The 15,653-nt window shown below is 38.8% G+C and overlaps 4 protein-coding genes across 4 annotated transcripts; 2 read left to right on the top strand and 2 right to left on the bottom strand.

Moving 5' to 3' along the window:
- Window positions 1-6: 6 nt before the first annotated feature.
- LOC106375299 (probable pyruvate kinase, cytosolic isozyme) lies at window positions 7-1,780 on the top strand. The gene is given in 5 exon segments (XM_013815167.3): window positions 7-176; window positions 295-541; window positions 627-701; window positions 703-828; window positions 961-1,780. Coding segments are annotated over 4 exon segments (672 nt in total). The 5' UTR covers window positions 7-176; window positions 295-307; the 3' UTR covers window positions 1,198-1,780.
- A 2,369-nt stretch (window positions 1,781-4,149) lies between these two features.
- On the bottom strand, window positions 4,150-6,066 carry LOC106372782. Its single transcript, XM_048755752.1, has 6 exons — window positions 5,976-6,066; window positions 5,053-5,189; window positions 4,620-4,799; window positions 4,403-4,515; window positions 4,302-4,334; window positions 4,150-4,210 (listed from the first exon to the last, which is right to left on the bottom strand). Exons 1-6 carry the CDS (start codon window positions 6,064-6,066, stop codon window positions 4,150-4,152), a joined length of 615 nt encoding a protein of 204 aa, XP_048611709.1.
- Window positions 6,067-8,231: 2,165 nt separating this feature from the next.
- LOC125585994 lies at window positions 8,232-9,440 on the top strand. Its single transcript, XM_048755751.1, has 2 exons — window positions 8,232-8,497; window positions 8,636-9,440. The coding sequence occupies exons 1-2, from the start codon at window positions 8,232-8,234 to the stop codon at window positions 9,438-9,440; spliced, it is 1,071 nt and encodes a 356-aa protein (XP_048611708.1).
- Window positions 9,441-10,857: 1,417 nt separating this feature from the next.
- On the bottom strand, window positions 10,858-12,543 carry LOC106383742 (uncharacterized protein At3g43530-like). The gene is made up of 2 exons (XM_048753669.1): window positions 11,908-12,543; window positions 10,858-11,839 (listed from the first exon to the last, which is right to left on the bottom strand). Exons 1-2 carry the CDS (start codon window positions 11,986-11,988, stop codon window positions 11,048-11,050), a joined length of 873 nt encoding a protein of 290 aa, XP_048609626.1. The 5' UTR covers window positions 11,989-12,543; the 3' UTR covers window positions 10,858-11,047.
- Between the last annotated feature and the right edge of the window lie 3,110 nt (window positions 12,544-15,653).

Below are 15,653 nucleotides of genomic sequence, written 5' to 3'. Positions count from 1 at the left end.
TTTCCTTTTTCTTTTTTCGTGTGTATCTAAAGATATGTGGACGGTACCTAACATCCCAAGGTAAAAAAAAAGCCTAGCCGCCGTTACAAACGAACGCAGAGAAAAAAGAAGCGTCGCCTAGCACCACTGCGCCTCCGCCGCCCTCCGTGAAACCGTTATCTAGAAGCAAAACAAAGGTTGTTACTTTTCAGACAGGGCAGATCATTTTCTCCGTTGTCTGATTATATATATTTTTTTCCACAAACACAAACTGACAATTCCTCTATTAAAAAAAGAAGCCTTTTTTTTTTGTAGGGGATTTTTCAGAATGGCGTATGAACAAAAAATTAAGATTGGAGCGGCAAAGACTAAGATGGTGTGGACACTTGGAGCAGCGTCTAGATCTGTTGTGATGATAGAGAAGCTTCTCGAAGCTGGTATGAACATAGCCCGATTCGATTTCTCTGAGGGGTCTCACGCACACCACCAAGAAACTATCATTAATCTCAGAACCGCCATACGGAACACTGGTATCCTCTGCGCCGTCATGCTCGACACAAAGGTCCATACTTTTCTCTCTCTCTCTCTCTTTGTTGTGTGTTTATAAAAAATATTCACTTTGGGATTATTATTTATATGTTTTATAGGGTCCTGAGATACGAACTGGAGAAGGAGAGACTATTAATCTCCCCACGCTTACACGGAAAGATAAAGTTGATATTTGTTCAATGGGGAATTCCGAATAGGATCGACATCATTGTTCTGTCCTCTGTTCACAAAGGGTCTGATCTAGACCAAGTCAGGAACTTGCTTGGTATGCACGCAAACAACATCATGCTTATGTCAAAGGTGAGTTAAAAATGGGGACCGATTGATATTATAAATATTCCATCTAGCTATGCTCGTGACCACCCTTTGATCATAAATAATATTTTGATTTCCCTTGAGATTTTATTTCTTGGTAATTAATGACTTTGACAGATTGACAATGAAGAAGCAGCTGCTAATGTGGATGAGATTATGGAGAAAACTGATGCAGTCTTGTTGGCTAGAGGCAGTCCGGGAGTGGATCAGAAAAAGATGATCGACAAGGCTAGTGCACTCGGGATACCGATCGTGACAGCCATACAGATTCTTGTGGGCCAAACCACCGACGACGATCTCACCAATGCTGTCCTCGATTGCACCACCGATTGCGTCATGCTCCTCCTGACATAGTCTTGCAAAGAATTTCAAGCCTCTGTAAAGAGTTGGAGAGTTCCATCGATTACAAAGCTGTGCAGCAAAAAATAAGGAAAGCTCTTCCGAGACCGTTACTCCCCATCATGGCGAGGAAAGCCGCTTACGCCTGTTGGAAGTACCCCAAAGCAAAGGCTATCATTATCACTGCCAAGGCTACGGTAAATTTTGTGGCCAAGTGCAGGCCGAGCGTTCCTGTTCTCTTGGTTGTTTCGATGTCGGAGTCCTTTAAATGGTCGTCTCATGTGGCCAGTCATGGCTTGGTGTCCCGTGGGATCATTCCGCTGATGGGGGCGGAATCGAAAACGATTGAGGACATGATTAGTTTCGGTGTCCAAGTCGCAAAGAAAGAGGGAATCTGTAATGCTGGAGATTTAGTGGTGGCGCTCCGCGTCCTCAATGGCTGTCCTGTCCTCCAGCCTCTGCATGTTTAGTAGGCGCTTTTCATGAACGATGTGCAACTTTCAAGTTTACTAGTTTAATCTCGGTGTTTGATGTTACGATTTGGATCTCAAAAGTAACAATACTGATAATCAAAGATGAAATACGTTCTTATTGATCAGAAATGGTTTACAAAGAAAGGAATCATGAGACTCTCTCTCTGCAACAACTCTCTAATTTCTCGATCCCTCTTTCCCCAAACCTTTCACGTTATTATAAAGCTAAACCATGGTTACTTTTAGACTAACCCAACCTTACTAAGGTTATTTTGCCACTTGTAATCCTTATCCATTAAACATTTGATCCTCCAAGAACATAGCTTGTATCATTTGAATAATTGATACTTCAGACGTGTTAGACGCATGTCTGTCTTATCCATCGTTATGTACTATGACAATCTTACTTATAAATTATAAAAAGTATGATGTACTTGTGCTATTATTATCTTTGGCCTCTGTGGTTTACAGATCTTGAACAATGACTTGCAACTTATTTGTCTTCGTAAAAAGTGAAATCTGATCAGTTGATGAAAGCTTCATAAGGACATCTTTTGCGTTCGACTTCAGTTGCTAGATTTGGCTTTGACAGTAAATATTTACTCAACTTTTAAGTTACTATAACTTTCGCTCAAAGAAAAATATACGTTTATTTTAACTTTTGGTAGAGTAAACACCATTTACTTTTATTTTTTTATTATATCATTTTCTTTTCTATCTCTTTTTAGCTTCTTTCTTTTATTTGATGAAGCTTCGTAAGGAGATCTCATGATCGACTTATTTTGAAGAAAGTTTTTTTTTGAAGAAACTGCCTTGGCATTCTAAGTTGACACTTGGCTTGGTCACTTTGAGTGAAAATGGTTGCAAAATATATACACCAAAGTAAACGGTTTTGAAGAGTCTTGACTTTAATATCAAACGTTACTTAAGTTGTGTTCCTGTGACTATAGACCTTCCGTGGATCTCTTGATCTTTTCATGTCAACACACGTCTGTGGATACAACTGGTGCTCGTGATTCATACGTTGGTGCCTTGCTTTGCAACATTGTTGATGACCGGACAGTGCCGGCTCTAACCTACGGCAACATGGGCAATTGTCATGGATCCATAGGTTCAAAAAAAGTTATTGTTATTTTACTAATTAAAAAATCTATTTTTGTTTGTTAAATATCAATTAGTTGGTGAAATTATAACAAAAAGGTCCATGATTAACTAAATCTAATTTAAATACAATAAGAACAAAAAAAAATATCTTACATCATTCGCAATTTTCTATTAACAAAATCTAATTTACACATAAAAATTCATTTTTTTTTGTTTTGAATACCACGATTTTTTTATTTAATTCATGGAAATAGAATAAATAAAAGTTGAGAAAAAACTTATAAAAAGGTTTTTATTTTATATTTCGCCTAAGGTCATTAAAACATTTAATACGGCACTGTGACCGGATGAAGCTAACATATCAGAACAGTCTAGACCATTTCTGAATCTTTGGTTCTGTTACAAAAAAAAAAAAAAATCTTTGGTTCTTGTGTTTTTAACTACAGGATGAAGCTCGTCTTGGAGAAGTGCTTAGGTTTGCTAATGCATGTGGATCCATTACAACTACCATTCTACCAAGAAAGGAGCTATTCCGGCTCTTCCTACGGTGTCTGAGGTTTAGACTCTCCTGAATGCAAACTGATCTACAACAAGATTTTTCACGTTTTGCTTTTTTTTGGTTGGCTTTTGTGTTTTGGTTCTGTGTTCATAGAACTGTTTGATTCTGTTACCTATTTTTCTTTTTTTTTTGAAACACAATTTCATTCATTAAAGCTCTTAAACAGAGTTTGTTGAGGACATAAATGCAAGCTGCACCGACAGAGCTTGCTTAGATAAAGAGTCTGCAATCTTGTTTCTCTCTCTGGATATCCAGGAAAAAGAAACAGATTCAAAAGAGGAAGAGATAGATCTAATGTCAGAAATGATGCCATACAATTCAGCAAAGGTGCTGTCTGAGTTTAGAGCTTTAACAAGCTGGGAGGAGTCTGCTTCACATCGGATCCGAGGTATAGAAAGTTCTCTGCACTTCATGATGGTTGATCGAAGCGCCAGTCCTTGGCCATCAGTGGAGAGCTGACGAAGTGCTCATGGGCTGAAAAGGAGGATTTTCCTTGTCGATCTTCCATTGTCCATCCAAGTCCTGCAATCATCTTTGTTCCATTCCAAGCTGCGTCTGACCTGATCACTACACAATCCGTTTGCAGAGGCACTGTGAGTGGCGAGCATCGGTTCAGGATTGTGCTCTTGGCTTGGCTTGGCTTCTACTCCACTCTGCTGCTGCTGCGACCGCCATGGAGACTGTGTCTTCTACCTTATAAATAAAAAACTCGTTACCAATGTTTAGTGAACGACTGTTTTTAAGTAGTGAAAACTTTAAAGAACAATTGCTTGAGGATAACATTCGGAAACTTGCAAATCCAAATGTGTTTGCATTCTTCCCACCTTGAACTCATCCTCTCCAGAAATGCTTCAGCCCAGACTTCATACTCAGCTCATATGGAACCGAAGAACTGCCAAAACACACTTAGTTATTTTCATACAGACATTGTTGTTTATGTCAGCAAAATAACCATGATGGTATTGAAGATCTGAAGTTGTTACCTTGTTAGCTCTTCTAAATGAAAGTATTCTCCCCTGAAAGATCTTTAAGTTAGTCATCAAAACAATGTTTCAGAAAGGTAAAAGATTAACTAATAACTAACCTTTGTACAAGAACTTTGAAGATGCGGAGAGACTTGGTTGGGAGGTTGTAGATAGCATCTTCTATGTGGTATGTGCCGAATAAATACACAACCGGATATTCCAGCAGCCATATCTGCCAATACAGATTGAACACATTTGATAAACTAAGATGGCATATGGTGGATGAATGAAGAGGTGGATTTAAAACAACTAGCCGTTTAGTGTTGGGATTGTAACCTTAGTGTCTTGTAAACAACAACTAAGATCAATGAATAAAGAAGGCTGAGAAGAATTGGCTTCATCAAGTGCTGTAGTGGTATCATTATTGCTTCCATGTAAAGGAAATGTGGAAGAGAATAGCTTCTGAATCGACGTAAGCTGCATCCCTAGATTGCTTTCCTTGCTCGGTTCTACCATCTTGAAGAGACAAAAGATCAGATCCAATTAAAGAGACGATGGAGCATGAAAAGAGAAACCACTGAAACAAAGAGGAACCTGTGGAGGATCTTGTTGGAGGTCGACGAAGAAAAATTCAGGTTCTGAACTCCAACCACTTGGGCAGTGTTCTTACATTAATCAGGTAAAACATATCCTCTATGACCACCATAACACTGAGTTCTTTGAAAAGTGGTAAAGCCTAGAGTGACACAAAATCAGCTTACAGACATACACATGTAGTAATGTTGCTTGAAGAAGAAAGAAGTAGAGAAGCGATCTTGGAGAAGCGATCTTGTAGGTCATGCATCTTGCCACCATAGTCAATCATCATCACAACTGGTCTCATTCCCGTGCATAGTGCCAGCACATCTGCTCCCAATAAACTCGTTTAACCATCTCTCACAGTCACAGATTAAAAAAATGGAAAACTGAGATCATACTAGAGCCTAGTGCTGATATGTGAACGATCTATGATGCTAAAGTTCAAAATTTTTAATGAGCTTATCCCTAACAGAGAATGTAACTTGATAAACCCACCAAGCAAAATGCTTCATTTTATTTTCAACGATCTCAAAGCAATGCAATCAAAGCATTCTCAAGCTTCAATCTCATATGAGAGTGGAAGAAGGAAACCTATTCGAGGCGGTGTCTGGAAGTGATCTGAGAGAGACAAGAGAGCTCATACACTGCAGGATTTCCTCGAAGCTCAAATTTCTTTTTTTTTGGAAAATATTGCAATACAATCCCTGTACTTTTGATTTCTCTCATAATTTACCCTAAATTTGTTTTCATATCACCATTCTCCCGGCTTGGAAATTCCACTGTTGAACTTTCTAGATGTCTCATAAATAACCCTGAACAATTTAAAATAAAATGAAAATGAAATCATGATATACACGTGTCGAATTTCTATTGCTCGATATTGAAGAAGAGCAACCTACCGCTCGCTCACACACGATCTTCGCATCCCACCGGAACTAAAATCAAATCGAGCGAGTAAGCAAGCGGAGATTAACTCCATATACCCCGTAATCTTCTAAACTCAAGCTTATTACCCTAACCCTATTCATCACACTCCTTTATTCTTGCACTCCCTAAACTAGTCTTTGTCCATTTATTCCTCAATTAAAAATCAACCACAATTCAACTACTTACATGGCCCACATCCTAACCTTAACCAATCAAAATTCTTTGGTCCACATGTTCTTCTTCTTCCTCGTACTTTCTCCTCCTCTTCATCCTCCATTGGTGATTTTGGAAGTTCATAAAGAAGGTAATTATTGTTCGTTTTAGGTGATTTTTTTGTAAAATCACCCTTAAAATGTCCTGTATATCATGAAGATATTCATTCTGATGATAATTAGAAAGTTTAAAAACGAATTTAAAAACTCTGGTAAGAGATTATAAGTATAATTTACGTCTGTTTTTGATGATTTTTTTTGCTGAAATGTTATTAAAAACATGTGTATAGCTCGGGTAGTGTAAAAACGGCAGATCCAATGAAAATAATGAGAGATTGAAAAAGATTTTGAAAACTGTTTTTATAGATTTTTGGGTATATGTTATCTATGTTTTGATGATTTTTTGTGTGTAATTTCATTTAAGATAAATTATACATCATGGGTAATGTAAAATCCTAACAACAACGTCCTAAAAACGGATTAGTTTGTGGAAGAACAAGTTCTGGGTATTACTAGGAGAACTACGCATTACTAAGGCAAAATAGTTTTACTAGAATTTACTTGAATTACTAGAGTTACTGGAATTACTCTAATAATGATAATACTAATGGTATTCTATTTTATCTCAGGAAAATGCAAAATCCGCAGTGCACATTCATTTGTTTTGATTATGGGGGATATTATATGAAAGATGGGGCTGAAATAAAATGGATCTCAGAAGATGGTGAAGGAGAAGATGAAATTCACACGATTTTGTTTAGGAAGTCAATGGAGGAGATCACTTACTCTGGTTTGGTTGAGTTTATTTGCAGAAAGATAAAGGTAGATGAATCTAAGGTGAAAGTGAAGATTAGTTACTTTCCAATGGTATTGTATTCGTACAAGCCATCATACATCCGGAATGATGACGAAATCTTTGGTTATCTACTGCAAGTAAACCATGAGAAGTGTAGAAGTGTTCTACATGTGGAGTTCATCAATGAAGAAGTGAAATTTTCAGAAGAGGATGATGAAATTGATGGCTATGTCGGTCTATCTGATAGAGAGGCTATAGAGGTTGGTGATGAGGATGGTACTGAGAATGATGAAACTGATGCCTATGTTGGTATATCTGATAGAGAGACTATAGAGGCTGGCGATGAAGATGGTAATGGTGGTGTGCTCACTTTTGACGAAGACATTGAGATGCATGATGGTGTCAATCAGACACGGGATGATGGTATGGATTTGGTTATAGGTCAAGAATTTTTAACCAAGGAGGCAGCAAAAGTTCTTATTCAAACCACGTCATATCAAAATTGTTTTGAGTTTGATATAATTAAGTCGGATACTAAGAGATTTATGGTTAAATGCCGAGGAGCCAAATATGGGTGCAAGTGGTTTGTGCGAGTTGCAATGGTGAAGAATTCAGATATTTGGTCGGTTAGAAGTTATTTCAAGCAGCATACATGTTTTGTCGTTACAAGAGAGGCTGGTGATGAAGATGGTACTGAGAATGATGCAAATGATAATGACGTTTTTGGTTGTGTGCTCACTTATCACCAAGACATTGAGATGCATGAGAATGGCAACGGAAAAGATGGCAATGAGTTTGAAGATACAGAAGTAAGACCAGCAGCTAACTATGAGCCATGGGATGATGGTGTGGATATGGTTCTAGGTCAAGAATTTACCACCAAGGAGGCAGCAAAAGTTCATATTCAGAAAGCTTCACATCAGAAATGTTTTGAGTTTGATATAAAGAAGTCGGATACTAAGAGATTTGTGATTAAATGTTGAGGAGCCAAAGAAGGTTGCAAGTGGTTTGTGCGAGTTGCAAAGTTAGAGAATTCAGATCTCTGGACGGTTAGAAGTTATATCAAGCAGCATACATGTTCTATTGTTACTACTAGAACACTGCGTGATAGAAGGAAAGGCACAAAACAAATCGTTGCATCTGTTTTGGCTCAAGATTATCCTGGTACATTTGACACACCAGTTCCCAAAGTTCTGATCGATTTGGTTCATCGCAAAGTTGGTGTGAAAGTATCATACACCGCCGCATGGAGAGGAAAAAGAGAAGCTGCTAGTGCGAGGGAGTCCAGAAGAGAGTTTTACTTTACTACACTGTTATATGCACATGCTGGAACAAACCAATATTTCCACAAGAACACTTGTAGAAGTGGATGAGCACCAAAGATTTAAGTATCTGTTTTTTGCACTTGGAGCTAGCGTAGAAGGGTTCTGTGCAATGAGGAAAGTCCTCATTGTGGATGCAACACACCTCAAGAATGTTTATGGTGGAGTTCTCCTTGTTGCGACAGCTCAAGATCCCGATCATCACCACTACCCAATTGCATTTGGTGTAGCATATGGTGAGAATGATCAAAGCTGGATATGGTTTATGGAACAGTTGAAATTAGCGATAACTGATGTCCCCAGATTGGTGTTTCTTTCAGATAGAAACAGAAGCTTAATCAAGGCAGTACGTCTAGTGTTCCCTGAGGCCGAACATGGGTATTGTATATGACATTTATCTCAGAATGTTAAATGCCACGTCCATAACAACAAAGATACTTGTGCGTTCAAGTTTAGAGAATGCGCACATGCTTATACAGTGGCTGAGTTCCAGTACCTTTATCATGCTTTTCGCAGGAAGTATCCAAGTGCAGCGGCGTATCTTGACAAAAGTGTTGAAGAGAAGAAATGGGCTAGCTGTTACTTTAAAGGAGATAGATACAATGTCGACACCACCAATTCAGTAGAATCTTTTAATGGTGTTATTAGGGGAGCGAGAATGTACACCTTACTGCCAATGTTTGATGTAATCATTGCAAAAATGGCTGAATGGTTTAACAAGTATAGGAAGAAGGCAGCTGAAGTACCATACAACATGAAGCTTGTGCCTATTGTGGAAGAGGAAATGTCTAAAAGATGTGTTGAAGGAGGGTTTCTCACAGTTAAAGAGTTAAACAGCTTCCATCTTGAGTACAGTGTGCAAGGTACTGACGGGAAGGTTTATACCGTTGATATGGCTATGTACACTTGTAGCTGTGAGCAATTTGATAAAGACAAATACCCATGTGTGCATGCAGTCGCGGCTGCCACATTCATGACACATAAAGCAGGAAAGGAACTCCATCTATCTGAGTATTGTTCTAAGTACTATTTGGTAGAGCAATGGGCTTTGGCTTATCACAGGACAATATATCATGTTCCTCATATGTCTGATTGGGTTATACCAGAAGAAGTTAGAGCAAAGAAAATACTTCCTCCGGATTTTGAAGTCAAGAAAGGAAAACCACAACAAACAAGGTTTCCATCAGTAGGAGAATCTCGTGGAAGAGGAAAAAGAGGCAAAGGGAGTGGTAGAGGGAGTGGCAGAGGCACGGGCAGAGCCAGAGGAGAAGGTCTTGCAGCATATTTTGAATGTGGAAGTGGTTCGGGTTCAGGTGTTTGATTGTTGAAATTTATTATTATGTCTTATTTGGACTACTAGGATGTACTGGTATTATTATGTGTTATTTAGACTACTAGGATGTACTGGTATTATTATGTGTTATTTGGACTACTAGGATGTACTTGTATTATTATGTGTTATTTTGAACTACTGAGAATTACTGGTGTTATTATGTGTTATTTTGACCACTGAGAATTACTTGTATTATTATGTGTTATTTAAACCATTATATATAGTCCATGTATATGAGAACTACGTAGATTCAAACTATTTTCGATGATTATTTTCAATGCATAGAGTGTGTATATGATAACTACGTAGATTCAAACTATTTTTGATGCTTGTTTTCAATAGTTTAAGAAAAGTTTATCAGTTTCTCAAAAAACTTCATTAACTTTCAATGTTAGTGTGTGAATGGTTCAAGTAGAGTAAGGAGCATCAAACAAAGTACGTATTTCTGGTAAATTATTTATTTAAATGTCCTTCTTAATGATAGTTATGGCGTAAAATCATTGGTTTTACTACGAAATCTTCCATTGTGTGATAGTTTAACTAGATAAACGTCAAAATTGCCAAAGTATTACTATGTGGATAGTAGTATTACTGATACCTTGAAGATTACCGTGTATTACTAAGTGTTAAAATAATACTAAATATAAATATGGCGGCTGCACGTTTTACATGTGTTTACTTTTTTAAATATTAAATATTTTGGCATTTTACATGTTTACATATTTTGGTTTGGTCTCAATAATCCCCCAGTAAATCCAGTTATCCAACTAATTCATTTTTGGCCATAGTAACATCTGTAAATATAGTTTTCCAAACCTGTCTTTTGCAACATACCAACATTCAAAAGCATTACAAGTTTTAAACATCCAAACATAAAGCATTCCCCTACCAAGTTTTAAACATCCAAAATACTTAAATTAACATCTTAAATACATAAGGCTTCTCCTAGGCTAAGCCTTTGTTTTAGGCTTCTTCCCCCTCGTGAAAGGAGTCCGCACCCACTGTGATGGTTCACACTTCCTCTTCCCTCTTCCCTTAGATGCATGTGGTGTGCAATCACTCTTCTTTGGTGCAGCATCAGCAATACTCCTCCTTGGTCTGCCCCTCCTCTTAGGAGTCGGTTTGCCAGACGTCATTGTCTTCTCCTTGCATCTATGCCTGATCCTAGGCCTCGTAGCTTCCTTGGTCCCATCCATCCTCTCCACAACTTTCTCACTAGTTTTTTCCTCTGCCTCCACAGCTTTCTCACTAGTTTTTTCCTCTGCCTCCACAACTGTCTCACTAGTTTTTTCCTCTGCCTCCACAGCTTTCTCACTAGTTTTTTCCTCTGCCTGCACAACTGTCTCACTAGTTTTTTCCTCTGCCTCCACAACTTCCTCACTAGTTTTTTTCTCTAACTCCACAGCTTTCTCAATAGCTTTTTCCTTGGCTTCCACCACTATTGGCCACGTATTTGGTGGTGAATGAACTACTCTCCTCGCAGCCATTGCCTTAGTCCTACCACCAGATGGTGGTGTTGGAGTTTTATCTGCCTCAACCCGAGGCTCATTGATCGGAGACTCAAAACGAGGCTCACTGTTTGGAGACTCAGATGCCTACACTTTCTCATCATCCTCACTATTCTCAATGCTTTCCTCATTGGTTGCAGCCTCTTTCCTTTCGTCATTTGCTTGATCCTCTTCAGCCTCAGCTGCCTCTACTTTCCTCCATAGTTCATCAGCCTGTACTCTACATCTCTCCTTCAGTTCGTTCAACTCTCGCTCACTACCATTTTCCTCATCAGTCTCGCTGTTTTCCTTATCTTTATCAACCTCTCCACTCTTCTCCTTCTCTTTGCCACTCTTCTCCTTCTCTTCTTCCTCAGCATCATCTTTTTCCTTCCCATCCCACTGTCCAAAATCCGTACCATCGCACTGTCCAAAATCCATGTCTTCACCACGATTCGGCTTCTCACTCACCTTATTCTCGATAGATGTTAGCCTTTTTTTTATTTTTTTAGCCCTGCATCTCAACAGCCGCTGGTTCTTTTCAATTCCACCCAGCCTCAAATCAACAGCCTCCAGCTTTGTCTCCACCGTAAAGTTAAGTCCAACAAATGCTTCTCCCATGAAATACAAAAGCCTATTTTCCAGACCTTGCAAGCTCGAATCAGAGGATGATGCTTCTGCTAACGTCACCTTTTCTTTGTCCTTCTTTTTTGTAAACACTCGTGCAGCTTGATCTAAATCATACAGCTCTTCCCACCAAATACTCTTCTGCTTCACAGTTAACCAGTGGTTCCAAGTCTCGCTTGGGCTGCCCTGACGGTCATACTCTCGTTCCAAGTCAATGATACGAGCCAACAACATTTCCTCACCAATATTTGGTTCCAACACACTGTGAATAGTCTGAAAAAAAAATAACACTAATTAAATTTTATGTTCTACTAGCTTCTACTATAACTGTAAACATGTACCTTTGTGTCTCCAAGCGCTCGGTATATGTCTTCCAAAGGATAGCCCCTCATACTGGTCTTTGTAAACCGGCTCTTGCACATCCTTGGACAGTCCGCACAAGGATTCTTTTGATAGATTCTAAACTCTTTCCCCAGAGCAGGAATACACTCAAAAGCCAGAACCTATAGAATCCAGTGTCACATACATGTCAGATTTTCAATTATTTAACAACTAAAACTTTTACTAAATTATATGCTTACCTCTAAGGGGACTATGAAACCAGGAAAGGAGACTGCATCTTTTGTCACTTCTCCCTTTAATTGGTTCATCACACGCTTAATCTCCCTTATTGAATCTTCAAATGTTAGACGACCCCAGGGAAATGTTTTGCAAGCATCCAAATCATCCACCATCCTCAATATGAAGGAGTCTAAATTTCCCTCATACCTTGGCTTTCCTCTGATAATAGTACCAAGGAAAAACAAGACAGCCATCTTCAATTTATCTGGACAATCCGGCATAGACAACAGCTTCTGCTTCACATCAGTGATGGTGATCTTCTCTATGTCATGGAAGTAGTAATTCACGAACTCATGACCCCCGATCTTCTTATATTTTCTCGGATACTCAGTGCAGTCTAAGCCAGAGATGAGGGTGTTCTCCCTCTTAGAATAGCGGATGGGTGCACCATTAACCACAAACCATGCAACATCATCTTCTGGAGTACAAATGGTGTGCAGGAGTAACATCCACATCCCTTGGAGCTTCAGGTTTGGTTCCTCTAGCATGTGAAAGAAATGTCGAAACTGGGAATGGCTCGTGAACCATTCGGCCTGATCCTTCTTAAGCGTCTCCTTGATGACTTTTACTGTCGCGCTCACATAGCAATTGGTTTGTATCTTGCAAATCTTCGTGAACTCACTGCTTTTGAAGTATAACTCAAGGGGTTGCGGTGGTTGCATTTCCTCCTGCAATGAAAATACATACAAGAAGTCTTAGTAATGCTAGTACTTAGTAATGCTAGTAATACAAGAAGTCTATTAGTACTACTAATTACAAGTCATCATTTCTCACTAACAGTAACAATGATACAAAATATATACCTCACTTTCGGACCCCTCCCTTTCGGATTCATCTGAGATTGAGCGCGATTGGTAACTCGGTTCTCTCTCTGCGTACTCTTCTTACTCTGAAAATACATATATACATGTTAGTAATGCTAGTAATGTTAGTAATGCTAGTAATGCTAGTAATACAAGAAGTCTAGTAATGCTAGTAATACAAGAAGTCTAGCAGTACTACTAATTACAAGTCAGCATTTTTCACTAACAGTTACAATGAATACAAAATATATATACCTCACTTTCAGACCCCTCCCTTTCGGACTCATCTGTGACTGAGAGCGATACATGACTCGGTTCTCTCTCTTGCGTACTCTTCTTACTATTCTTACTCTTCTTACTCCCCTCAGGAATTACTGGTGTTTTTGCAATTGGGGTCGTTCTCGGCCTAAGAGATAGACGACGCCTTTCATTGGGGACTCCCTTATTCTTTGCCACCTTTTTATTTCCCTTCATAACTTTCCTGTACAAGACATTACAACACTAAATCACTCTAAATGCAAACCGCAAACAACAACACAACATTAATTAACTCCCATTAAAACCAAACATATCCGATTCATATATATTTTATCCCTAATTTATAGTCTCGGGTTTAACAAGCATCTTACCAATTCAACTTATTCAGTAAAAAAACATATGAAAATCGCACAATTTCATCTAAAATAGGAGTCTAAAATCAATCCCCAAAATAGTTTTTATCATAACATATTCATAACATAAATCGCACAATTTCACCATGTCTCTCCCAATTTCATACAACAAACTAGCACAATAGTTTAGTTTCGTCTATTGATAATTTTTTCCCAATTTTCTCAATTTTTTTTAACCTAAAATACATATCACAGAGAATCAACCACAATAAATCACTTACAAATACGCATGAAGTCAATTCGGAGATGGGCGAACTCGATTATCACAGAGAAAGAAAAAGAAACGAAGAAAATGGAGGGGTCGGGGATTTTAGGGTTTGTCGCCGTTGAAGGCTCCTTTCTATCGCGAAAGAAATGGAGTAGTTTTCCAGAGTTGAAAAAAATAAGGAGAGTTGAAGATACACAAAAACGATGACGTTGAGGTCTACCTGGGTCGGATCTGTCCGGTTTGCTTGGTCTGGGTCGGATCTTCGTGGTTGGATCCTGTAAATACCTCATATCTCTATTATAAAACCGTAATTAACCACTTTTTCTATTTAAAAATAAATGAAAAATATAATATATTATAATAAAAGGTCATTGGAGAATTTTGGTGAGGGGGGTATATGGAGTTAATCACCTAAGCAAGCTCTAGATCTATCACCTCCTTCACAGCATTCCTTCGGGTCTGCGCTTGGGCTTTGTAAATTCAGCCTATTAGTAGTACTCTATATTAATATCAAAACAGAGGATTCTTCCTCAAGCTTTCTTTCTCCCCTTTCTGTTACAAATCCCCGATAATCCCTAATCAGGGTTTATCAGTGGTAGCAGATGGTGTGCGACTCTCCAGTCAAAGGACTTGATGGAGGAGATCGATCGCTCAAGGTTGAGAGGTACTCTAGCTGTGGAAAGATGTTACAAGGTCAGGAAGAGGCTACAAGACCTCTTCGTGTGAATCCTTGTAAGATGAAGCCAAGGTACCATTTCGAGAAGGAAACAAAGCGGTGTAATAAGCTTTCCAGAGTTACGGTATGTTTCTCCATACCACAGAACCTCAAAGGGTTAGAGATAGTAAGAAGTATTGGAGGAGGCGTATTCATTCTTCTCAGTCTGAGAGAGTTCAGTTGATGATGAAACCCAAGTGAAACATGGATCTCCTCGTTTTTGGTATGGGTTTACCTCTCATGCTCGTACGGATATAGATTGTCTTCACTGAGGAGGTTAAAGCGCTAGATCATGATGATCCTGATGCTGCAGTGGAGTCCTTGCAGGATGAACCAATACTGCTGTCTGAATCAGAGAGAACGAGCAAGTATAAGAAAGATACAAAAACGACCACATCTGCCCATGCATATTCATAAAGAAGTTCAATAAGGGTTTTGTAATCATTGCAGTATATGTAGATGATTTAAATATCCTAGGAACCTCTGGAGAAATTTCCCAAACTGTTGAATATCTCAAGAAAGAATTCGAGATGAAAGATCTTGGAAAAACAAAGTTTTGTTTGGGATTGCAACTTGAGTATATGAAAGATGGAATTCTTGTGCATCAAAAGGCATATACAGAAAAAGTACTCAAAAGATTTAATATGGACCAGTCTCACCCATTGACTAGCCCCATGGTCGTGAAAAGTCTTGGTCCGGACACTGACCCATTTGGTCCGAAGAAGAAAAATGAGGAAGTCTTTGGTCCCGAAGTGCCTTATCTCAGTGCCATAGGAGCTCTGATGTATTTAGCTGGCCACACACGACCAGACATCAGCTTTGCTGTGAACTTACTTTCTAGGTTCATCTCTTGTCCGACCCAAAGGCACTGGAACGGGATTAAACATATACTTCGTTACCCACAAGGAACGAAAGACTTGGGTCTTATGTTTACTAACAAATCTAAGGAAGATTTAGTTGGTTTTGCTGATGCAGGTTATCTCTCTGATCCACATTATGCTAGATCTCAGACTGGTTATGTTTTTACACACGGTGGGACAGCTATATCCCGGCGGTCCATGAAGCAGAC

The sequence above is a fragment of the Brassica napus genome, chromosome C4 (assembly GCF_020379485.1).
Source record: "Brassica napus cultivar Da-Ae chromosome C4, Da-Ae, whole genome shotgun sequence".
Taxonomy (NCBI): domain Eukaryota; kingdom Viridiplantae; phylum Streptophyta; class Magnoliopsida; order Brassicales; family Brassicaceae; genus Brassica; species Brassica napus.
This window is presented reverse-complemented; position numbering and strand designations above follow the sequence as displayed.